Source organism: Brienomyrus brachyistius, chromosome 11 (assembly GCF_023856365.1).
Source record: "Brienomyrus brachyistius isolate T26 chromosome 11, BBRACH_0.4, whole genome shotgun sequence".
NCBI classification, from domain to species: Eukaryota; Metazoa; Chordata; class Actinopteri; order Osteoglossiformes; family Mormyridae; genus Brienomyrus; species Brienomyrus brachyistius.
In genome coordinates this window covers 915174-938817 of record NC_064543.1, presented here as the reverse complement: position 1 = coordinate 938817, position 23644 = coordinate 915174, and the positions used below count along the sequence as shown (strand labels likewise).

At 50.9% G+C, this 23644-nt stretch overlaps 2 protein-coding genes and 1 long non-coding RNA gene across 10 annotated transcripts in view; 2 read left to right on the top strand and 1 right to left on the bottom strand.

The window, feature by feature from the left end:
* myo9aa (myosin IXAa) overlaps nucleotides 1–12218 on the top strand; it is a 111794-nt gene extending 99576 nt beyond the window's left edge. For 6 of the 8 annotated variants that reach the window (XM_049030209.1, XM_049030213.1, XM_049030212.1 and 3 more), the window contains 7 exons: nucleotides 689–792; nucleotides 1027–1154; nucleotides 1609–1826; nucleotides 1984–2100; nucleotides 2394–2612; nucleotides 2704–2751; nucleotides 3007–3377. In XM_049030209.1, coding sequence (XP_048886166.1) covers nucleotides 689–792; nucleotides 1027–1154; nucleotides 1609–1826; nucleotides 1984–2100; nucleotides 2394–2612; nucleotides 2704–2751; nucleotides 3007–3198 — 1026 coding nt within the window. In that variant the 3' untranslated portion in view covers nucleotides 3199–3377. Of the gene's footprint in view, nucleotides 1–688; nucleotides 793–1026; nucleotides 1155–1608; nucleotides 1827–1983; nucleotides 2101–2393; nucleotides 2613–2703; nucleotides 2752–3006; nucleotides 3384–3508; nucleotides 3702–3797; nucleotides 3927–4203; nucleotides 4310–4455; nucleotides 4588–4679; nucleotides 4804–6141; nucleotides 6196–8282; nucleotides 8495–8608; nucleotides 8752–8838; nucleotides 10329–10367 lie in introns of those variants that run through there. The other 2 variants (XM_049030214.1, XM_049030211.1) reach the window with 2 other exon arrangements.
* Nucleotides 12219–14695: 2477 nt separating this feature from the next.
* scamp2l (secretory carrier membrane protein 2, like) lies at nucleotides 14696–23228 on the top strand. The gene is given in 10 exon segments (XM_049031588.1): nucleotides 14696–14848; nucleotides 16570–16647; nucleotides 16832–16905; nucleotides 17251–17377; nucleotides 18380–18409; nucleotides 18411–18522; nucleotides 18785–18944; nucleotides 19222–19323; nucleotides 21128–21245; nucleotides 21630–23228. Coding segments are annotated over 10 exon segments (1005 nt in total). The 5' UTR covers nucleotides 14696–14791; the 3' UTR covers nucleotides 21777–23228.
* LOC125704009 (uncharacterized) lies at nucleotides 19330–19874 on the bottom strand. Its single transcript, XR_007381009.1, has 3 exons — nucleotides 19779–19874; nucleotides 19622–19725; nucleotides 19330–19412 (listed from the first exon to the last, which is right to left on the bottom strand). It is a non-coding gene; the product is annotated as an uncharacterized LOC125704009 (long non-coding RNA).
* Nucleotides 23229–23644: the final 416 nt, after the last annotated feature.

Genomic DNA, 23644 nt, shown 5'->3' with positions numbered 1-23644 from the left:
ATTTGCGTCACTACTTGTCAGTCTTTTAACAAATGACACCGTCAAACGCTACAAAGCCACACTATGTTGGTGCTTGATTTGACGGATTAGATGATTTGTTTGGCTAAGCAGTGCTTTGAAAGTGATGGGAGGAGTTGAAACAAAGGAGTTGCATCTTACGATTCCGGCCAGGGCATGACAGGACCAGCAATGGCTCACTTCAGTGAACGGTAGAAGCAGGATCAGTCATTTAATCCAGTACTACACTGCCACCTAGAGTTGCAAGAGTGTATTACCTTTAAATCACTCGGAAAGGTATCAGATCTCTTAGGATGGTAATATAAGATGTTATTCTTAGAAGAGGCCATTTGACAATAATTCCTGTATGACCTCAGCATTTAAGTGTACATAAGGAATTGGCAGTTTTGGTGTGTTTACGTTTGGTAGACTCTTCCTTTGATATGGGAATATGTGTTTAGCATAGTCCTGTTTGAAAATGGATCCTGCCAGGCTCTTTGCTCGGTAGGGTGTATGGTCTCACCTCAGTCTGTAAGCCGTTAGTGTAGAGTAGTGCTTCTGTGTCTGAGATCTTCATGGGTGTCTGTCAGTGCCTCCAGTGGAGCTCGACTGGGAAGCTCCATCACATGACCTCATCACAGGGGGTAGTATTCTCGCCTCTTTGAAGCTGCACTGTCTGTTAACACTGCAGGCATCGTCGGCTGGTGGGAATCAGAAGAAAAGCCATAAAGCGGCATCCTCAGGGGATCTGGCCCAAGTGGACTCGCTGAGGACGAGCTCCCATGCGGACGGCAGGTATGCAGTGCTGCGGTGGGGGCTGCCGCATCCCTGACCCTGAAAATGGGGACCCCTTCCACAGCAGGACCCTCCTTTATTATTGTTTGTTTTGCAGCCTTTGGTCTGCATTTCCTTTTGTTTGTTCCCTTTCTCTGGCAGGATGATGTTGGACGTGGCGATGGCCTGACGCGACGTCTCTAATGTCCTGCGCGTTTGACACTTTGCTTTGTTTGTGTTCTTCCTGGGTGGCAGGATGAGAGGCAAGATGCGGTTCTGGGGGAAAATGAAGCAGAGTGAAAAGAAGGCGATCAGACCCCTGGCCAGTACTGCTGATATAGCAGGGGGGGACCTGACGGACACTGGGCTGTTCATGGGAGAGGGTGAGCAGTACACACACACACACACACAGACCCACACACACACACAGACCCACACACACACACAGACCCACACACACACACACACACAGACCCACACACACACACAGACCCACACACACACACAGACCCACACACACACACAGACCCACACACACACACACACACACACAGACCCACACACACACACAGACCCGCACACACACGCACACACACGCACGCACGCACGCGCACATGCACAGACACACACACGCGCACATGCACAGACACACACACGCGCACATGCACAGACACGACATAAGCAGGTATCAGAATCTCTCATTTCTTGATTTAGCTTGTTCTGGTCTTTGCTGACACAGAGGTAGAGCTTCCTAACCACACTGACAGCCAGTGGGAAAGTGCAGGGAACAGCATTGCACTTCCCGACCCCCTGACCGCAGTGTTCTCGCTCGTACAGGGCCGCAGCCTGCGTCCCCCCCCCACAGCCCCACGCTGCCCGGCGAGCGGGGGAAGGAGTTCAAGGACAACAAGGAGCCATCGCCCAAAATGAAGCGGAGGCGCAGCGTGAAGATCAGCGGCGTGGCCCTGGAGCCTGCCGCCTGGCAGAACGACGCCCTGCAGATCCTCACCAGCGCCGCTGATTACCGCAGCATGAACGACTTCCTCATGAAGAAGGTGGGCAGCTTCCTCTGCTCTTCTCCAGTCTTCAGGCACCGGGGGGTGGGGGCAGGGGTGGGGGTGGAGCCAGGCACAGGGACTTGGCCTCACCGCCTGAACACTGTAACTTGTGCTGACACATCTCCGGTTCCCCCGGGTGATGTTTGTGCTGCAGATCAATGACCTGGACACTGAGGACAGTAAGAAAGACACCTTAGTGGATGTGGTCTTCAAAAAGGCTCTCAAGGAGTTCCGCCTGAACATTTTCAACTCCTATTCCACTGTTCTGGCCGTAAGTAACCGTCGGCTTCCCCTGAGCTGCTACATATGCTTTTGTTCAGTAAGGTGATATATGCAAACCCTATGAAGAGTTTTTGTCCAGGGTCTTAAGAAAAAAATTGACAAATATAATAGAGGGTATGAATTTAGGTGAGCTGTAGTCTTAATCCTGATGGGTGGGGTTTAAAACTGGAAATGAGGGCATTTTGACTGGGTTAATTCTACTAATATAATGTGTATGGCCACATTTACATGCTTGTTTTGAAGCCATCTCCTTTAGGGAGCAGATGCCAATTTCCAAAGCAGGCACTTGTGCTCTTTCCCACTCACCTTCAGATGGACGATGGGAAGTGCGTTCGCTGCAAAGACCTGTATGCGCTCTTCGAGCAAATCCTGGAGAAGACCATGCGGCTGGAGCAGCGGGTCTGGGCCGAGTCTCCCGTCAAAGTGTGGGTCAACACTTTCAAGGTGTTCCTGGATGAGTTCATGACGGAATACAAACCTCTGGACAGCGCGGCTAGCAAGGTACGGCAGGCCTGCACCACGCTGATGGCCGCGGTGACAAGCACGCATGTTCAGGCCTGCGGCGAGAACTCATTCTGGTGTCCTACTCCAGGTGGCCAAGCCTGACCGGAAGAAGAGGAGGAAGAAGGATGCAGATATTGTAGGTGTTCTTTGGTGGAATATTTTGTGACTAATCTGATCGGTTATTGTACTAAATAGTACTAAAATCAGGCTTCTGAACCTGAGGTTCCAGGGTGTCCATATGCTTTTGAGTTGCTAAGGAAAAGGCCCAAGGACTGATCGGGTCTCTCTCGCAGACTTAAAGGCTGTGAAACGGTTCCCAGAGTTCCTGTTGTCTGAAGAAGCACTGAGATCTCCTGACTTTTTAAGTGTAGCTGCATCGCATTCCCTGCAGGTTGAGGAGCACAGTGGTCACATCTTCCGGTCTGCGCAGTACAGCATTCCAACCTACTGCGAGTACTGCTCCTCCCTCATCTGGATGATGGACCGGGCCTGCGTCTGCAAGCGTGAGTATGGCCCAGTGCCCTTCTCTCTGACCACCCTCTTCCTGGCGGCAGCCCACTGTAAGCACACAGCTTGCAGGTGAAGGAGCCGCTTCATTTCTGCCCGGCACAGAATGCCCTGGGTCTTCTTTCCCCTCGCCCGCCATGATGGCAGACTCGCACTGTGTTGGGCCGCTTGACGTGACTCCATGCTGTGTCCTCTGCAGTGTGCCGCTATACCTGTCATAGGAAGTGCTGCTTGAAGACGACAACCAAATGCAGTAAAAAGGTAAAGCGGGTGTCCCGGGGAGGACAGCCATCGCCAAAGATGTGTATCTTTATTTAGAGGCTGTTTCCCGTTTTCTTTCATGTTCATGAGTCCGGTTTGTGACGCGTGTGTCTGTTGCCTCGCAGTACGAGCCTGAGCTGACCTCGCGGCAGTTTGGCGTAGAGGTGACACGGCTGACCAATGATGAGAGGACCGTGCCCCTGGTCGTGGAGAAGCTCATCAACTACATCGAGATGCACGGCCTCTACACTGAGGGCATCTACAGGAAATCAGGGTCCGCTAACAAGATCAAGGAACTGAAGCAGGGGCTGGACACTGGTATGAGTGTGGGTAGCAGGCTGGTGGCTGCTGGGACAGCAGGAGTGAACAGGAACCTCACTGACACTGATGCACTTGCACACTCTCCACACCCAGATGTGAACAGTATGAATCTGGACGAGTACAACATCCACGTCATTGCCAGCGTCCTGAAGCAGTGGCTCCGTGACTTACCAAACCCACTCATGACCTTCGAACTGTACGAGGAGTTCCTTAGAGCCATGGGTAATAAGTCCATTGAATCTTGTCTTCATACTCTCCTTTACATGAATCCATAAAGAAACTGATATGCAGAGATTGCGTAGTTTTTAAATATAATGTATTTCTAATTGTACATTTATAATGTATCTTCTATTATACATTTCATTTTAGTAGTAATGGTTATCTGAACTGTTATTCGCTGACCTGTAGGTAGTGTCTGCTTGGTCTGCTTGGAGAAGCTTCACTCGCTGAGGATTGGTCTGCTTTTGGTAGCTTCACGTACTGATGTTTGATCTCACAGGTCTGCAGGACAGGAAGGAGGTGATTCGGGGCATCTACTCCGTGATCGACCAGCTCAGCAGAACTCACCTCAGCACCCTAGAGCGCCTGATCTTTCATTTGGTCAGGTGGGGATACGGAGCTTATGGGGGCTGGGAAGGGCACTGAAAGGGTATTGGGAGGGGTCTGGGAGAGCATGGCATGGGGCTGGGAGGGCACGGACAGTGTTACATGGCCACCCTGTGACCAACAAACGTCATTGGGGTCTTTTTAGGGTTGTTCTGCAGGAGGAGACCAACCGCATGTCTGCCAACGCCCTGGCCATCGTCTTCGCCCCCTGCATCCTGCGCTGCCCCGACACCATCGATCCACTGCAGAGTGTGCAGGACATCAGCAGGACTACCGCGTACGACTGCTTGCCCACACCTACAGTGCCCCCTTCTGGAGTCCTGTTAAATGACGTCTTGACCAAGTTTTGTGCTGCTGTCTCCTCTGCAGATGTGTGGAACTAATCATCGACGAGCAGATGAACAAGTACAAGGCCAGACTTAAGGACATTAGCAGCTTGGAGTTCGCCGAGAACAAGGCCAAGAGTCGGCTCACCCTCATCCGGAGATCAATGGTACAGATCAGTTGGGGTGGAAACGAACACGGCGGGGGGCAGTAGAGAGCCTTAACGGGGGCCTGTGGCGGGGGGGCAGTAGAGATCCTTAATGGGGGCCTGTGGCGGGGGGGCAGTAGAGATCCTTAATGGGGGCCTGTGGCAGGGGGCACTAGAGAGCCTTAACGGGGGCGGGGGGCAGTAGACGGCCTTAACGGGGGCCTGTGGCGGGGGGCAGTAGAGAGCCTTAATGGGGGCCTGTGGCGGGGAGCAGTAGAGAGCCTTAACGGGGGCCTGTGGCGGGGGAGCAGTAGAGAGCCTTAACGGGGGCCTGTGGCGGGGAGCAGTAGAGAGCCTTAACGGGGGCCTGTGGCGGGGGACAGTAGAGAGCCTTAACGGGGGCCTGTGGCGGGGAGCAGTAGAGAGCCTTAATGGGGGCCTGTGGCGGAGGACAGTAGAGAGCCTTAATGGGGGCCTGTGGCGGGGGAGCAGTAGAGAGCCTTAACGGGGGCCTGTGGCGGGGAGCAGTAGAGAGCCTTAACGGGGGCCTGTGGCGGGGGACAGTAGAGAGCCTTAACGGGGGCCTGTGGCGGGGAGCAGTAGAGAGCCTTAATGGGGGCCTGTGGCGGGGGAGCAGTAGAGAGCCTTAACGGGGCTCTGTGGCGGGGAGCAGTAGAGAGCCTTAACGGGGGGCTGTGGCGGGAGCAGTAGAGAGCCTTAACGGGGGCCTGTGGTGGGGGAGCAGTAGAGAGCCTTAACGGGGGCCTGTGGCGGGGAGCAGTAGAGAGCCTTAACGGGGACCTGTGGCGGGGAGCAGTAGAGAGCCTTAACGGGGGCCTGTGGCGGGGAGCAGTAGAGAGCCTTAACGGGGGCCTGTGGCGGGGAGCAGTAGAGAGCCTTAACGGGGGCCTGTGGCGGGGGAGCAGTAGAGAGCCTTAACGGGGGCCTGTGGCGGGGGAGCAGTAGAGAGCCTTAACGGGGGCCTGTGGCGGGGGAGCAGTAGAGAGCCTTAACGGGGGCCTGTGGCGGGGGAGCAGTAGAGAGCCTTAACGGGGGCCTGTGGCGGGGGAGCAGTAGAGAGCCTTAACGGGGGCCTGTGGCGGGGGAGCAGCAGAGAGCCTTAACGGGGGCCTGTGGCGGGGGAGCAGTAGAGAGCCTTAACGGGGGCCTGTGGCGGGGGAGCAGTAGAGAGCCTTAACGGGGGCCTGTGGCGAGGGACAGTAGAGAGCCTTAACGGGGGCCTGTGGTGGGGGACAGTGGAGAACCTTAACGGGGGCCTGGGTCTGTTTCTCCAGTCTTTTCCATTTCAGCCCTCCTCAGTCACTCTAACCCTGTTCTCTCCCCCACCTTTCCCCCCAGAAACCTGTACTTATTGCCGTTAGGTTTATGAGCATGAGCCGCACTGTGGCCTCGGTACGTATAACGTGTCTGTCTCCATGTGGCGTGCTCATACACTCGCTGCAGCCGCGGGCCGCTCCACCCGTCTCCTCCATTGTCTCCGGGCCCTGTCTGTCTCCATGTGGCGTGCTCATTCACTCACTGCAGCCATGGGCCACTCCACCCATCTCCTCCTTCGTCCCCAGGTCCCTCCCATGCCCTCCCATCTGTCCATTCCTGGTCTCTCCGACCACCCTGTCTGTCTCTGTGCCCGTCTCCTGCTGCTGGCTCAGCTCATGCCAGCTCACACGTGCTTCGCGATATCACCGTCCAAAGTGCTGCAGTTAGCTTCACTGTAGATGGAGATTTCTGAGTATTTATGGGTCTTATGGGTCTCGTATTCGGCACTGGTACCAAAACCTACCAGGTTAACATCCCAGTGTTTCTAACGATTTACTTATTAATCAGGAGACTGGCTTTTTGGCTACCTTGCTCACTGGAAAGGCGCTAATAATACTGTCTAGAATATGAATGTGTGGGTGTGTGTGTGTGTGTGTGTGTGTGTGTGTGTGTGTTTAGGCCTTAGCACTGGCATGCACTGAGAAGCACAGTGTAAGCACAGCTATCCTGGCAGATAATCTGCTTCTGAAGCTCTGCTGCTGGCGTCAGCTGCACGATTTCAGCATCTGCCTGTCGGTGAGACGTCGCGCTGTGCCGTCCTGTGCCGGTGTTGTCTGTCTGTGCTTGGAATCCCTACACATTCATGTTTGACACATGGAGTCCTATGAATCATGGATGAAAAATGTCATCAAACCGTAATTTATATGGGATTGTTAAGGTCAAGTAGAACATTATTTAGTGCCATTGTGTGCCACCAGTAGAATTGTCTGCCTGTTATTTTGGCAAAATTGCAGTATAAATGCCACTTTGATGCCACTGAGTGTCATTCTTCCGGCCTCCTCTCTGAGGTACGTTCTGGTGTTTTGCTCTGTGATGTATGTGACACAGCAGCCTGGCTGGGGGGGGGGGGTGTAGGCTGTAGGTTTGCTTCTGCTGGGCATACTGGGAACATTAGCATGCCCCTTCCTGCCGTCCTTGTCAGTTAGGTGGTGGAGGTCGTTAGCTCGTGTCTCTCTCACCCCCATCCCCCTCGTTGTCACACAAGCCAGGAAGGTAATGATCAACGTGGCGCTGGGGGCTGCATGACAGCTTGGGCTGTGTGCAGGTTCGGGCCTGGTGTTATGCGCGGGCCGGGCCTGGACATTCCCTGCCGCAGCAGACAGGCAGTCAGGAATGCGCGTTTCTCCGCCCTCCTGCTCATTTTGCTGCCAGCTGATCCCGTTTCCAACCATACATGGTAAAATGTTGCTTGGAAAAGCTGCATTTGCCCGAAAAGCCAGAAGGCTGGATGTATCATTATTTATTATTTGTCTACAGACTCTTCTGTCAAGTAAGCTTTAGTGTGTTTTATTTAGGGGCTTTTCTTGTTGGAAAGCTAGTGTCATTCTCGTGCTGCTTTCCAGGCCAATGAAAATACCCCTTGCGATTCATAGCTGCGCCTATGTGTGCATGATGTGTCCAAAGCTGGATTTTACTCATCCAAGCTTTCAGTATCAGTGTGAGTGATTCACGCAATCATTTGCATAAATTTATTTCACAAATACTCTTGCTCAGAGAATTTGCCAGTTTAAGGCATAGTGAAGTTCCAAAACATTATACGTGGGAAACCTTTGCAGTGGTATAGCAGTGTGGCTAGTGATCATTTCATGAAAAGTGTGCCTGGTGAGAGGATATAGGGACACTGGCTGCTAAGCTGACCGGCACTGACACGCAGGGTGGGCACAGACAGACGGCACACTGACGTGCAGGGTGGGCACAGACAGGCGGCACACTGACGTGGAGGGTGGGCACAGACAGGCGGCACACTGACGTGCAGGGTGGGCACAGACAGGCGGCACACTGACGTGCAGGGTGGGCACAGACAGGCGGCACACTGACGTGCAGGGTGGGCACAGACAGGCGGCACACTGACGTGCAGGGTGGGCACAGACAGGCGGCACACTGACGTGCAGGGTGGGCACAGACAGGCGGCACACTGACAGCTGCACTGCCATGTCTGCCAGGGCAAGGGGCGGCATCGCCGGGGCAGCCAGCACGTGCCCTCTCCTCCCGCAAGCCCACGGCCCGAACCAGTGCCACATGTGCCTGAAGAGCCGGGGCCAGAGGAGGGGCCAGAGGAGGGGCCCGGGGACAGCGAGCTGGCGGAGCAGCAGATTGCCATGCAGCAGGAGGAGAGGGTGCTGACTGAGCAGATCGAGAACCTCCAGAAGGAAAAGTGAGTCTGCCGTTGCGTCTGCGTGTGCATACATACATACATACATACATACATGCTTGCGTGTGCATGTGGAGCCCGTTCAGCGAGGGTGACGCTGCCACCCACACCCCACAGGGAGGAGCTGACCTTCGAGATGCTCACTCTGGAGCCCCGCGCGTCCGACGACGAGACCCTGGAGTCTGAGGCCTCCATCGGCACTGCAGACAGCTTGGAGAACCTGAACGTTGACTCTGAGGAAGCCGTCTCGGACTACTCCGGTAAGCTTGGTGCGCACGCGATACCTGGCAGCCGCTGCCTATAGGGGGCGACATTTTCTCATTTCTGTGCCCTGTGTCACCATGCAGACAGAAACCAAATGGGTCCTCCTGCCAGGCCAAGGAAGGTGGCGGGACGAGGCCGGCGTGTCCTGAGGCGGCAGCCCGAATCCCTGGACTCCACCGATTCTGGCTCCACGGCCTCCTCCTACCCATGTCCTCCTGGTGCCTCGCACCACCTTCACCTCCGCTCCGAGTCACCCTTGTCTGACCTGTTTCGCTCCTCTCGGCTCGGATCGGCCTCCCTCGGCCCACACCGGGAGAACGAGTCGAGGCCTCTCTACATCAGCCACGGCACCTACAGCGCGGAAAAGGGCCGGCTGAAGCTGAAGGCTGCCAAGATATCCCCCAAGAAACCGGAGCAGAAGCCCCTGAGGAGGCCGGCTCTGGTGGGGGGCAAGACGCATCGCAGCAGCTCCTGTACGGCAACAGCGAATTCATGGTGTGACAGACGCTAAGTGCAAAGCTGCTCGGCTCATCAGTTCATCAGCATCAGCACTCCCCCCTCAGTTATCCACGTCAGCAGAAAGCAGAAGTGATTGAGTGTTGCAGCACCACTCTGTTCAGAGGGAGGGGTCAGAGGGAGGGGTCAGCAGACCCGCCCTTTAAGGTCTCTGTCGTGGGCCTTGATTGACAAGATCAGCCACAGCAGTACTTTTGCACCCCAAAGCTCAATCCACCCCCCACTGGCAGCGGCAGTGAGGAGTGGGGTGGCATGACGTGTCACACAGTGATATGGCTTGTCGGGGGCACCACATCGGGGGGGGGGGCTGGATAATGCAGCACTGCAGAGCCAACGGACGGGCAGGATGCGTGAACAAAACACACATGCAGCTGCAACAGAGGGCTCAGATAATTCAGTGAAGTTTGATAATTCAGTGAAGGATAGGTAACTATCCTGTTACACTTTCCACATCATGAAAAGGTATCTATGTACATGTATAAAATGTGATATACGTATGAATATGAAGCTGGAACCCCAGTAGCTACTGGGTAGTTAGAGGCAAACAGTTACCTGTGGCAAATCAATCATATTTTTGAAGGTATAGATTTTTTAAACGACTCACTCTTCTGTGTCCGTGCTGCTCTTTGCTTCCGTGGGGGGGCAAGGGGGGATCTAGGGACCAGCTTAGCTTGTCCTTTACAGTCACGGTTCCCCTACAAAACCACATTTACTCTTATGCTCCCTACTGCAGTAAATGTAATAGCCCTGTTTCACAAGATGCCTTTTCCTCTTGGTTTCACCCTAAAATACCCTTTGAGGTATCAGTGTTAAAGTAACCAAATAAGGACTTGAATTTCATCATCATTATCATGATCATTTCCATTGTATGTGTTCCTGGTTTTTACTGTCATGTCTATGGGTGTAACTTTCTGTGTGTGCGATGATTGTGTGGAACTGGGAGGTGGTCTCCAGGACCGTCCCCTTGTGTGGACCTGGGAGGTGGTCTCCTGGACCATCAACTTGTGTGGACCTGGGAGGTGGTCTCCAGGACCGTCCCCTTGTGTGGACCTGGGAGGTGGGTCTCCAGGACCGTCCCCTTGTGTGGACCTGGGAGGTGGTCTCCTGGACCGTCAACTTGTGTGGACCTGGGAGGTGGTCTCCAGGACCGTCCCCTGGTGCACCAGTGGTCAGATTGAACTCATTTTTCACCTTGCTTTCTTCTGCCCAGTCAAATGCCACCTCAGCCAATGGGCATGGCCACAGTGGTAAGGCTGCTCAGCACCTGCAGTAGTGTCACACAGTCACTTATGGCCCTGGAGCAGGCACTGTCCCTTTAGCCTGACGAGCGGGTGGCTCTCTGGGAGTCACTGCCTGTCTGCATGGCGTCAGGCGGACTCGAGCTAAGGCTAGCCTTATGCAGGCACTGTCCCTTTAGCCTGACGAGCGGGTGGCTCTCTGGGAGTCACTGTCTGTCTGCATGGCGTCAGGCGGACTCCAGCTAAGGCTAGCCTTATGCAGGCACTGGGATACTGGCTGGCATGTTTACTGTGGCAGCACCGCTGTGCTGCCCAGTCCGGCATCCGCCTTGAGGCCTCCGGCACCCAACTGCCAGCCGCAGCCCTGCTGCCTTCTATCTGCACAAGCAGTTAATTTAGTCTTCTTCGATCTAGACTGACGTTTCTCCATTGTAACTCTAAGTACTACATCACTATTGGAGCGGGAGCTGAGAAGAGTATTTGTCTGTATGCTGCACATGAAAGGTAATCGAATACTGAAGCCAGTGTATCTCAATATTAAAGCTACTATCATTGTTACTGTTTAGACTGACAATGTGTCCAGCAGTCTTTGCCATCTGTAGATCCAATAGAAGCCCCAGTAACCTCAAAGCGCCTCAAATGGTGAGCTTGTGTACGCAGGATGATGTCACCTGTGCAATACTCTTATGTGAATTCTGCTATTTCAAAGAGAGATGCACATATTGTAGGTTACTACTGTTAGATGTACACTAAAGCTTGTGTGTCTGTTTCTAGACAAACTCACATGTGGTTCTATTCTTCATGGCATTCTGCTGGTAATACGCCACCTTTTCGAGGACCAATCAGGTCGTGCTTATGTGTAGCCACACCCACACTCCTCCCTCGGACATTAGTAAGGCCTTTAACCCATAATCACTCTAGCTTGCATTTGGGGGGGATAACTTGGTGGTTGTGTATACTCACCATATACTGTGGGAAAAACTATTTTGTACTTCATTTATTTTTCATCAAATGCAACTGGAAGAAAAAAGTCAGTCTCTCTCATATAAAAAAGGAATCTTGGGCTTTTGTGATGCTCTTACCTCCTCGGACGGCCTTTAGCCCCTCCTGCAGCAGCGTGTGTCGTCGTGGTGTTCAGCGCTGGCTCTGTGCCGGCCTACGCAGCCGGCCTGGCAGGACGCAGTCGCCTTTCACTGCTGCTACACCTGCTGGGGCGTCGAAGGGCCGCACAGCGCTTCCTCTTTGCAGGCTAATGAACTGAAGCTGATGATGCTCTGAGTCGTTATGCTTGGCATCCTGCAAAGGTGAATGAACTAATCACTGGAAAAAGGGATGCTCTGCTATACATTTTATGTGTGTGTATGTATACAAATATACACATGCATATATACAATACAAATTAATAATTTAATAATTATGCTTTAGTGTACATCTGAAAATTGACCTGATGTAAAAGGATATATTATCCTGTACCACCCTATATATTTATATATAAAGTATTCATGTTAAAAGTGTTTAATGCCACATCACATAAGATTGTGTAAATGACGCAATCCAGTTTCAGCTTTGTATTTCAATGTCAGCTGTTCAGGACCGAGTCATATGTATAAAGTGCAATTTGTGTAATATTTCTTTTAAAATGTTTATCGCTGTACAAACGAGTTTATGATCAAATAATCATCAGCTTATTAAAAAGAACTTGAAATGAACCAGCTTCAGCTCCCTTCATTTGTGTTTCCCGGTGGGAGAGACGTTGGTCTGCATGTTTCATCTGGAAAGCAGGAGTCTTTTTGTTTTTCCATCCATCCTCGATAAATGACATCAGAGAGCAGTGCTGCAGTACCTCTCCCAGTCCTCCCAGTGACGGACCAGCTTGGGGGACCCCCCTTTCTTCTTCATAGGGCACTACCCCCAAACTTAGTCACTGGCACAGAAGTTCTGTCCATGGCTGCATATCGTAGACACACTTCTGTCCCTGGTGTCATCTCACCAGCTTGCACCTTCAGGTGCTCCAAGAGACGGCACAGGAACACCATGCAGGACTCCTTTGACACCTCTGACTCTGAGGTGGCCCCGACACCAAGTCCCCTGCAGTGCCTGCCAGTGCCTACAGATCTTCCCGATCACCTGTGGTGCAGCTCCTCTGGCAATACCATTAATCGCCTCCTGGGAATGGGCCCAGGATATCCACCCCCCACCATCCCTACAGGGGTCCCCAGGACGTCACCAGGACATCCAGGATTGGCTGGCTGGGCCTTTCTGGACAGTGCACGTGTCAATGAAGGCTACAAGCATCTCGGTGTCCTGTCTACAGCCCCCCCAGAGTCTTTGTTGACCCGTCAGACTGTGCACTGACTTCGCGACAGTCAACTTCAGCAGCACCAGGCTGTTTCCCAGATCGTCATGCAGCTACTGACGGTCAACAGCCTGATGCTCCGTGGCTTCAGCCGCCACCTGAACCGCTGCCATGGTGACTCACCTCTGGCTGTGTTCCTCAGTGCAGCGGCAGTAGCAACAGTTGTCCACTTAACAGGGGTGTGAGAAACCATCAGAGTTGCTGAGGAGTCTCCCCAACCGCTGCTAGATCCAATTCGTCCTTCTGCAGCACCCCCAGACTCCATATGCCGGCTAGTCAAAGGCAGTGGCACTATCTTACCTCTGCACAAAGCACCAGCCCTTTTTTGCAAGCGGCTTGGTGGTGCTGGAAAATCCCTGATGAACTGGCTGTTGTACGAAGTGAGCCCCAGGAAACTGCGATGCTCAGGGACATTTAGCGTGATGTGAGGCGTTTGGCGAGGGCCAGGCGCTGCAGCTGCGTACCAATGGGTTGGATGAGTGTAAGAGGCCTTCAGGCGTCGTCGTTTGGTCCAGGAGTCCTCAGGCACAGCTGCCACGCTGCCTTCAGCTCTATGCTGTTCCAGTGCCGGAGAGTACAGCTGTTTTAGAACTATAATTTGTGTTTCAATTTATTACTACTTGAATGTTTTACTTAAAACTGCTGGTTGTTTCTAAATATTTTTGTAAACAAATATTTTTTTATAAAACCATTAAATTTGCTACATTTTTATTAAATGACTTTCTCAGCACTGTATTTGTTGTACCGGCCACGTGTCCAGACACTGCATTTTGCCCCAGAGCAGCAGCAGCTTTCTTCCACACCAGATGCAGACGGTGCCAGGGCGGCTGCCAGGACAGGTGGGGCACACTCCAATCATCAGGTTATCCCGGCAAGGCAAAGTGCTCAGTCCCGCAGTTTCCCCTCTGCTCAGCTGTGACTTCTCTGCGCCATCTCCAGATATTACTGCGCTAAAGTTGCTGCATTCGGTCGTCGATCATATCAACAGCCTGCATCCCACATTCTGACAGTAATGAGATGAGCTAATAGATCAAGACAGAGGAAAAGGCGACATTTCATTAGAAAGGAAAAAGTTCCCTTTATTCTTGGCGGCAGAGACAAGGTGGTTAATTTTGATATAACTTACATTCAGGGTAGACATTTCCATACATGCACCGCTAACACGAAACATGGTGAAACATTCGCTATATACAACATACAAAACAACAATAACACATTCATTAAGAAAATTAACACGTACACAGTTCTTCCTGGGGCTGGAAAGCATGCTGGGTATGGAGGCAATCTCTACTAGGTAACCTTCTCATAATTTCAGAATATATTAGTAATTTAAAAAATTTTATTTGCCTTACAATGCAACCTTTAAAATTGCCATTCATTAATTTACAATACCCGCGTAGCTTGTCGGGAAATGTTAAATCCTGCTGGGTCTACGGTACATAACTGCAACTTTTGTGGGTGAAAGTAAACATTGGAAATTCAAAATACCCAACGGTGAGTGACTCAGCGGTTCAGTTAGAGCTCCGGCTTCGGCGGACAGTTACGTGTCCGTGGCCCGTAAGGCACTTAACCTTCCAGTTACTGGGGCGCCGCACGTTGGCTGACCCTATGCTGTAACCCCAAAGCCTCAAGATGGAGTCAGCGAAGAGAATAATTACAGTGTACCTGTACTTCTACAAATGGAAAATAAATGATTCATCATTTATTTAAAAATGCATAATATTATACATGCTTTTTCAACATTCCAGCCACCTATTTCGCATAAGAGGTGCCTTTGGTGACGTGTCCAATACGTCACATGCAGCTCTTGCGCATGCGTACTAAGCTCGGTTTTGAGGAAGTAACCTGAGTTCGTAACACAAGGGAAAACAGGAGCGAAACGGCAGGTTTGTTTGCTTCGGGGGGGTTGAGGATCACCGTCTCAGAATGTCTGGATTTGACAGCAACCCCTTTGCGGAGCCCCTAGACCTCAATCCTTTCCAGGTGAGAATGCGCACTAAAAATGAAAATTGATGCATACTTTATTTTAAAGAAAACTGTCTAAGTAATACAGTCAGACAGAAACCTGTTGGGTTGGTTTTTGGGTGGGTCTAGCGCGCATTTTTAATACTACGCGTCATGATGGACGTCTATGTCAGCCAGTCTCCTTCGGAAGATCATTTTCGTAATCCAATTAAAAGACGGGATCCCTACTTTACTGTATTATGCACTTTTTAGCGTTTTGGTTATAATTTCAGAAAACACATAGAAGAAAACGTATTTGAGTACTGAGTGGCGTGACAACTGTTTTCTGCTCAATAACCCTATAGATGTCTTAATTTGATCAGCTAGACGTTGACCTGCGACGGCAGGTGTATCCCCTTTTTAGCCTGTAACCCCACACCAGCTCCCGTAAACTAATCGCGATGAAACGGCATTAGCCTGGGCAGCTGGCTGTGCTGTTGGGAGTGTTTTACCCAAGGTACTGCCCTAGGACGGTGTGTTTCACCCCGGCATCTATGGCGGCGACATCTGGCCAATAAGTCGGCGATGGTTTAACTAATATGCGTAGGAGCGGCGGCCCCGGCTTCCGTGCACCTGCTGTAAATAGAAACTTTCTCTTTTTCTTTTGATGTTTTTCTGACGATGACCGTCAGATCGCAGCAGGGGGGGGGGATCCCACCCTCAAACCTCCGGCTATTGTGCAATAATCAACGCTGCTTTATAGTAGCACATCAAAACACCCATCTGACGTGGCCGAAGTGAATAGAAGAGGAATTCGGTATTGATATAGTTTAGCCCGAAACACAAACTGTTTTTATTAGGAATCAAGTTTATCAGGGTTTGTTCCCAGGGTTTGTTGTGACGTTAGCAAATGCATTTGACCAAAGTGATTCGACTGAACAGGCTTTATGTTAAGAATCAGCCTGAATAAAACCTATACCTCTTTATACCTCGTTTTATATATGCTCTAGGCTGTAAGATATTGACGAATTGCTATATGAACTGCAGCGTAGTGTTTAAAGCGTTTATCAACATTGTCATAAACGACTGCTATATGTATTTTCATATAAGACTTTTGAGAATTCCCCTTTAAAAGAAATAAACCTTAAACCTAATTTTTCGCTTTCACCCTTTTAAAAACACTGAACACTCATAAAAATGTATATTTTAAAGGCATTTGCGTTCTGATAAATCGGACGTTATGCATTTTGCGCTCTGATTAATGGCGCGTGGTAAGATTGTCCCTGTCTGTTTATTCTAAAGCACGTTCATATTGGTAATATTGATGATCGAACTCTCTTAATAAACTTGTAAAAACCAAAGTGCCTGAAGTCTCGTACGTGAAAGCAGAGGCGTGCCGCGTTGTGGGGGCGGGGCTTGCAGGCGGGACGGGCTGTGACGTCACAGCTCGCGGGCGCTGCTTCCGGCCGCTTCCCATCCTGATCAACCCGCCGCACTTGTTATAAGAAGTCAGACCTGTCTGGAGTAATTGTTCCATGGTTGCGTGTCACTCAACACTGCACCGGTTTGTAGGAAGCGGCTCTTATTAGTCACCTTTTATCATTTGAAAAACTTGGTTTGATTGCACTGATTTTTTTTTTTATATGACACCTTCCTTAACCCGTTTTTCCCGAAGAGCTTGTAAATTTTCCTTATTACTTTGTTACATGGTGCGTAACTTGTCTCTAATAAAATGCTGGCTTTTTAATTCTGTGTAACAGGATCCTTCGGTGGCACAGGCGACCGGCAGTGGAAAGGACCGCATCTCGGAATACAACCCATTTTCTGAGAGCTCTCAGGTGAGATCTTCAGAAAGTTCAAATCCCCGGTGCATCACAGTAATATTAAGATCTGGTAATGAGTTTGTCTGGGGGTGTGGCGGCTTGATGCGGTTTTGTTGAGCGTTAGTAATGCGGATAAAGTTTGTTCTGTACTGTTTATTGCTGTGGGATTAACACAACCCACGTGGATCCTGTGCCTCAGGACATGCAGAACAAGACCACTATCCCCGCGTCACCCTCCCAGCCGGCCGTACTGCAGCCATCGGTGGAGCCCAGTGCACAGGTGGATACTTCTCACACTTGTGGTCTGCGTTCGCTTCTGAGACAAGCCAGCGGCAAAATGAGCTGTTAGAAGTAAAACTCAGGAAACACAAGCGATGCTTCAGAAAGATTTGGCACGACTGATTTACATGGAAAATGGTGATCCAACAGATTCACCAATCTAATGATCTCTAATGATCTCAGTATAAATTCTGATTGTAACAACCTCACATCAGAACTGAACACAAAGAATTATGTTGGACAGTTTCCTCTGGACTGGAGGAAGGTGCCTCTTGACTGAAGGTGCCTCTTGACCCGCCTCACGCCCTCATGGCCTTGTGATGTGATTTTGCTTCGTGCCCCCAGGCTGTGGGCTGCCGCCGTTCAGGCAGACCTCCTCAGACAGCAGGAGGAGCTGGAGAGGAAGGCGGCTGAACTGGACCGCAAGGAGCAGGAGCTTTCGCAGTCGGGGAGCCCCCACAGGTGAGTCTGCACCCACCACCCCCCCTCCCCACAGGTGAGTCTGCACCCCACCCCCCCCCCCCCCCTCCCCACAGGTGAGTCTGCACCCACCCCCCCCCCCCCCCCCCCCTCCCACAGGTGAGTCTGCACCCACCCCCCCCCCCCCCCCTCCCCACAGGTGAGTCTGCACCCACCCCCCCCCCCCCTCCCCACAGGTGAGTCTGCACCCACCCCCCCCCCCCCCTCCCCACAGGTGAGTCTGCACCCACCCCCCCCCCCCCTCCCCACAGGTGAGTCTGCACCCACCCCCCCCCCCCCCCCCTCCCCCACAGGTGAGTCTGCATCCCCGGCCGGCGGTAGCAGGGCATCAACATTCGACTTCCTCTCAGCGTCACCTCGGCCCCCCCGCCCCCCCCCCCATGCTTGGAGACTGCAGAATTAACCTGCTAGTGGTTTTGAGCACGTGCACTATCGCTGTGCTTGTAGATCGCTGTTTCCGCAGGGCAGAATGACTGGCTGAGTGCTCGTGACTCAGAGCAGAAGTAACAGGAAATTCAGCAAAGCGGCTTCAGGGTGTGTTGGGCGAGCAGCTTGCTGCAGTGTGGCTGTAAATTGGATGTGATTTTAGATTCTCTGAAGTTTAGAGCCACCCTGCGCTTCTCTGGAAGACGACAATAGTGTTTTGGAAGCATTATTGCTGTAGTTACAGAAAATATTAGTTTCACTGAATTTCACCTCCCAAACAGCAGGATATTGTGCAGCTGTCATCAAAGACTATCATACAAAAATGCATCTCCTGCAAATCAGTGAGAGGAGAGAGTTAGTCATATCATCCAACGTATTATCAGTGTTGAATATCTGTTTGTACATTTGGCATGCTGTTAATATTTTCACACCTCAGAATTGTATTGTAAGATTAATCTACCAAATCATGTCGTGTATGTTGACAGAAAAAAGGGATAGAATGCAGTTATTTAACAGACTTGGAGGGGGGTGGTGCTGTAATTGGAATCCAGTTTGATCAAAGTCCCTCTCCACAGGCAAAGAAAATAACTGGCCCCCCCCTTCCACGGCGTTTTCCCATAAAGCCTTGCTTCTACCAGGACTTTGCCGAAGAAATTCCTCTTGAATACCAAAGAATCTGCAAGATGATGTACTACCTTTGGATGTGTAAGTACAATGCTGATGTTTAAGGTGTCATGTGTACGAAGTACAATGGAAGTTTGTTCCTGTACGAAGTCGTACCCAATAAAGAAAGACTGTAAGCATATCAGCCAACAGTAAATAACAAACGACGGCAAAACGACACCACAGCACACAGCAGCATGTGTGGCCTTCAGGGACCAGCGCCGGCAGACACCAGCCGCCGCTACTGTGTCACTGTGGGTCCTGTGTTGAGTCTCTATGGCCTTCGCCATTCCTTTCCCTGCAGTTCACTGCGTGACCCTGTTCCTGAATGTGCTGGCCTGCCTGTCCTACTTCACCGTGGACCCCTCTTATGGGGTGGATTTTGGCCTGTCCATCCTCTGGTTCATCCTCTTCAGCCCTTGTTCCTTCCTCTGCTGGTACAGACCTGTGTACAAAGCCTTCAAGTGAGTTTCTCCCTCAAGCGGCATCTTCACAACTTCTCCTGTTAAGGGAGAAGACAGAATTATTTTTTGGCTCAAATGTTGCAAAATACAAATCACTTGGTAACCTTCGTAATAACTTAGTAACCTCTTTGTAATAATTCCAGACCAACTTGTCCAGATTGTGCTCTTTGTTCTTTACGCATTTTTTCACGAGGTGACCATGATGTTTATGTCCACTTGTGTTTTTGAGACACAACGTAATTCCTCCTCATGACAGTTTGTTTCCTTCATGATCCAGGTCAGACAGCTCCTTCAGTTTCTTCTTCTTCTTCTTCGTCTTCTTCTTCCAAGTGGTGGTCTTCATCATCCAGAGTGTCGGCATCCCGAAATGGGGGAACAGGTCAGTCCTCTCTTTGGTTTGAAGGTGTGCATGTGTGTATCTCTCCATGGTGTGTGCGGTGTCGTGCTTCTGCTCCTCCTCTCCCCCACCTCCTCTCACCGGTGTGCGCGGTGTCGTGGTTCTGCTCCTCCTCTCCCCCACCTCCTCACCCCAGGTGTGCGCGGTGTCGTGGTTCTGCTCCTCCTCTCCCCCACCTCCTCTCACCGGTGTGCGCGGTGTCGTGGTTCTGCTCCTCCTCTCCCCCACCTCCTCACCCCGGTGTGCGCGGTGTCGTGGTTCTGCTCCTCCTCTCCCCCACCTCCTCACCCCGGTGTGCGCGGTGTCGTGGTTCTGCTCCTCCTCTCCCCCACCTCCTCACCCCGGTGTGCGCGGTGTCGTGCTTCTGCTCCTCCTCTCCCCCACCTCCTCTCACCGGTGTGCGCGGTGTCGTGCTTCTGCTCCTCCTCTCCCCCCACCTCCTCACCCCGGTGTGCGCGGTGTCGTGCTTCTGCTCCTCCTCTCCCCCACCTCCTCACCCCGGTGTGCGCGGTGTCGTGCTTCTGCTCCTCCTCTCCCCCAACACTTCTCCCCGGTGTGCGCGGTGTCGTGGTTCTGCTCCTCCTCTCCCCCACCTCCTCACCCCGGTGTGCGCGGTGTCGTGGTTCTGCTCCTCCTCTCCCCCACCTCCTCACCCCGGTGTGCGCGGTGTCGTGCTTCTGCTCCTCCTCTCCCCCACCTCCTCTCACCGGTGTGCGCGGTGTCGTGGTTCTGCTCCTCCTCACCCCGGTGTGCGCGGTGTCGTGGTTCTGCTCCTCCTCTCCCCCACCTCCTCACCCCGGTGTGCGCGGTGTCGTGGTTCTGCTCCTCCTCTCCCCCACCTCCTCACCCCGGTGTGCGCGGTGTCGTGGTTCTGGTCCTCTTCTCCCCCCACCTCCTCTCCCTGGTGTGCGCGGTGTCGTGGTTCTGCTCCTCCTCTCCCCCCACCTCCTCTCCCCGGTGTCGTGGTTCTGCTCCTCCTCTCCCCCCACCTCCTCTCCTTTTTGATTGCAGTGTTTGGGTTCCAGCACCTTTTCTGTCACTGTCTCTTTCACAGATCTGTGCAGCTTAACATGCTGGTGTGATTTCTTGCCTGAAGCCTTTTCCTGTAAGTTCATGCCTCCCTCCTGTCCAGCAGACCAGCTACTTCTTTCTGCTCATCTGCGTTTGTTTCTCTCTTACTTTGAGCTGCACCGCATGTTAGAGCCCCTTCTGTTGAACTTATGGTGTTTCAGCTTGTTTGGACTCTGCATGCTCCGCTATGGATGTAGGAAATCACACTGCTCCCAACTGCTTGGCTCTGCATTTAAACTATCAAGTATAATTCCAGTAAATCCATACTAGAAGGTGATAGGATCAAAGTATTTTGTGGCCCTGTAATCTGTATGATCGTTTTCTGCAATTTTATGACTGAACCAGAATGGAAACATAATGTTTTTTTTTTTCATTTTGAAAGAACTACAGGCTGTGTAAACCTTCAGGAGATGGGTAGCAGTGTTGGAATAATCATTCAGTGTTAGGGCATCTCCTTCCTCTCAGTAAGGCCTATTACATACAGTATATATCATGTTTAATACTTACATACTGTCTTGCTGTTAGTAAAATTTACAAAATAAATATCTGTAATCCTGTTCTGAACAAATGTCTGGAAGTTGGATGATAGTCCTGAATGGTGTTGATGTTCGGTGACCTGCTTCAGCGTAAAGATGAGTGTGTGCTGTGGTGAAATGATCAGCTCAGCTGGTCTCACCATGCAAGCTGCAGTAACTCATCCCTCCTTCATTTGCAGTGGTTGGATCTCCTCCATATCCATGATCAAGACCAACGTGGCCGTGGCGGTGGTCATGATGGTGGTGGCTGGCTTTTTCACGGTCTGCGCCGTGCTCTCGGTCATTTTGCTGCAAATGGTACGTGTGTCCACTCCTTGCATCAAGTTCTGGGTTAACTGGACCAACACAGGACCGAATGACAGTCTGGGAATTAGCCTCTGTTTCCTGTATCGCTTTTAGTCTTTATGATGCTGTTTGTGGTCTTGTATGTGCACTGAGGCTCACCGCACTAATGAGACTAAATGCAATGTATTCTTGACACTCCTTTTTCTATAGGCTACACCTTGTTTAATCAAAACTTAATGAACCCCCCCCCCCCCCCCAAAAAAAAAATAATAAAATCCTTACAGCACAGGTTGTCTCCCAGTTTGGGCTGATCTCAGGATCGCGAAGGATGGTGAATCACCGGGACTTCGTGGAGTGTGCAGGCTGTGTGACTGTCTGACCCATGTGTCTCCGCAGGTCCACTCCAAATACCGGCGGACGGGGGCCAGTTTCCAGAAGGCCCAGCAGGAGTTTTCGCAGGGTGTCCTCAGCAACAGAACCTTCCAGAACGCGGCTGCCACAGCTGCTACCTCTGCTGCACAGAGCACCTTCCAGAGCAACTAGAAGGTCCTCTGCGAGAAGGTCCTCTGCCCACCTGTTGCCTCTGGAAACTTCTGCCACATCGTCGAAGAAAACCTGTGGGAGGCCCGTCTGGATGCCTTGGGCTTGGGGGGGTGGGGGGGGGTCCTATTGCTTTGTATTGTTCTCTCAAACACTGTAGTCTAACTTGAATGTGCAGCCGCAGATCAGGAGCAGACTAGTTGCTGTGTCTCTCTAATGGCGCAGTGACGAGGTGTATTGATTACTTCCTGTAAGTCTTCCTTAGTCTGTTTATATATGTCTCCTTTTATAATAATGGATGTATGAAGTGGGTTGACTGTGCGCGATCTGAATCATTCCCATTTTATTTACTGTATAGTAATATTTCCCCCCCCCCCCATTCCCCCTTCTGGTGTTTGTGAAGGTAAAGCTCGGTTTGAATGAGACGCACATGGGTGTCACGCGAAAGGGCGGGTTGTTTCGCTGTGAGTAGAGCTGATTAGAGCACTAAACATGCTGATTTTTACGGTGCTGATTGATCCATCTCTTCATCTGCGTAACTTTTTTCCATATTAGGTTGTTTTTGTCTTCCGTAATAACTGCCATTTTCCCATTTTATGCTGATTTTAGGGTTTATAAATTTTGCATAAAGATTAACAGCAAGATAAGATGACCAGCAGCATCTCCTATGATAGTCAATTTTGCAATTAATTTTATCTGTTTAGAATGTTTTTGATCAAATGGCTGGTCATTGTCCAGTGTTACTAGATACTTATGGCAACTTGAAACCCAGTGGTTGTGTGTTCCTAAGTGGAATAGATTAAACTCAGTTTGGGCACCTCACTGGTGTGTTGACTTAAGGCTGATTTTATACGTCTGTGTGGAATCTCTAGTGTCGGTTCAGTGTAGGTATGGTGTAGCTGTGTACCGTACGCCGTAGTCTGTGCTCTGTCTAAATTAGGCTTTAGAAGTTACTGTTACATTTGTAGTATTTTCACCTGTCTGCCCTGGTGACTAAAGAAAGATGAAGCTGCTGGAATTTTCCACGATATGGGCACATTTTGCCTTGAGGTTATAGAATGCGCTGTGCCCCACCTTCCTGCTCTCCCCCGCACTGGATAAGCAGCTGTGGGGAGGTTTGCACCCCCCCGTTTTGATTGTCCTCTGTTATTAAGCTTACCCGTGAGTTTCCGCCTGCAGGATTCCGATCCCCTCTGCCTCGGTGTACCTACCAGCCACAGGGAACAGCAGTGCTGTACAGCTCTATCTCCTAGTACAGTAGTATCTTCCATGTTTAGATTGCAGAAGAATGACTTGTAATGAGGATCCTTAAATCCCTAAAGTGTAAAGGTTTTTTTTTATTTTATCTGGAGCATATTTAACATGTTTAATCATCGTCTCTTGTGTTAAACTATAAATGTAATTACCTTGGAGAAAACCTTTTATCTGAATAATTAAATGGGTTCTTGTAATATACCCCTTGTTTTAAACTTTTTGTGATGTTTGTATTTACCATTGATAATTTCTTAGTTCAAGTTTACTTATATAGCACATTTACAGACAACCACTTGCTGTCCCAAAGTGCTTTACATTTTTAAAAATACGCCTCAACAAACGTATGCAGCAAATTGGAAATAAGAAGCAAAGAATAAAAAGAAGTCATATTAAGATTAATCAGTATAACTAAACTATAAAATAAATAATTCCAGTTGTGCTTGACATTTAAAAGCCAATTCAAATAAATGTGTCAAGTAGAGACATTAAATCTTTCAAGGGTCTGAGTAGCTCTGATATGCATAGTTTAGGGGCAGTGACTGAGAAACCTGTCGCCTCTGGTCTTTAATCTAGAAGCTGGAACATCTAGAAGCAGCTGAGATGTTGACCTCAGTGCT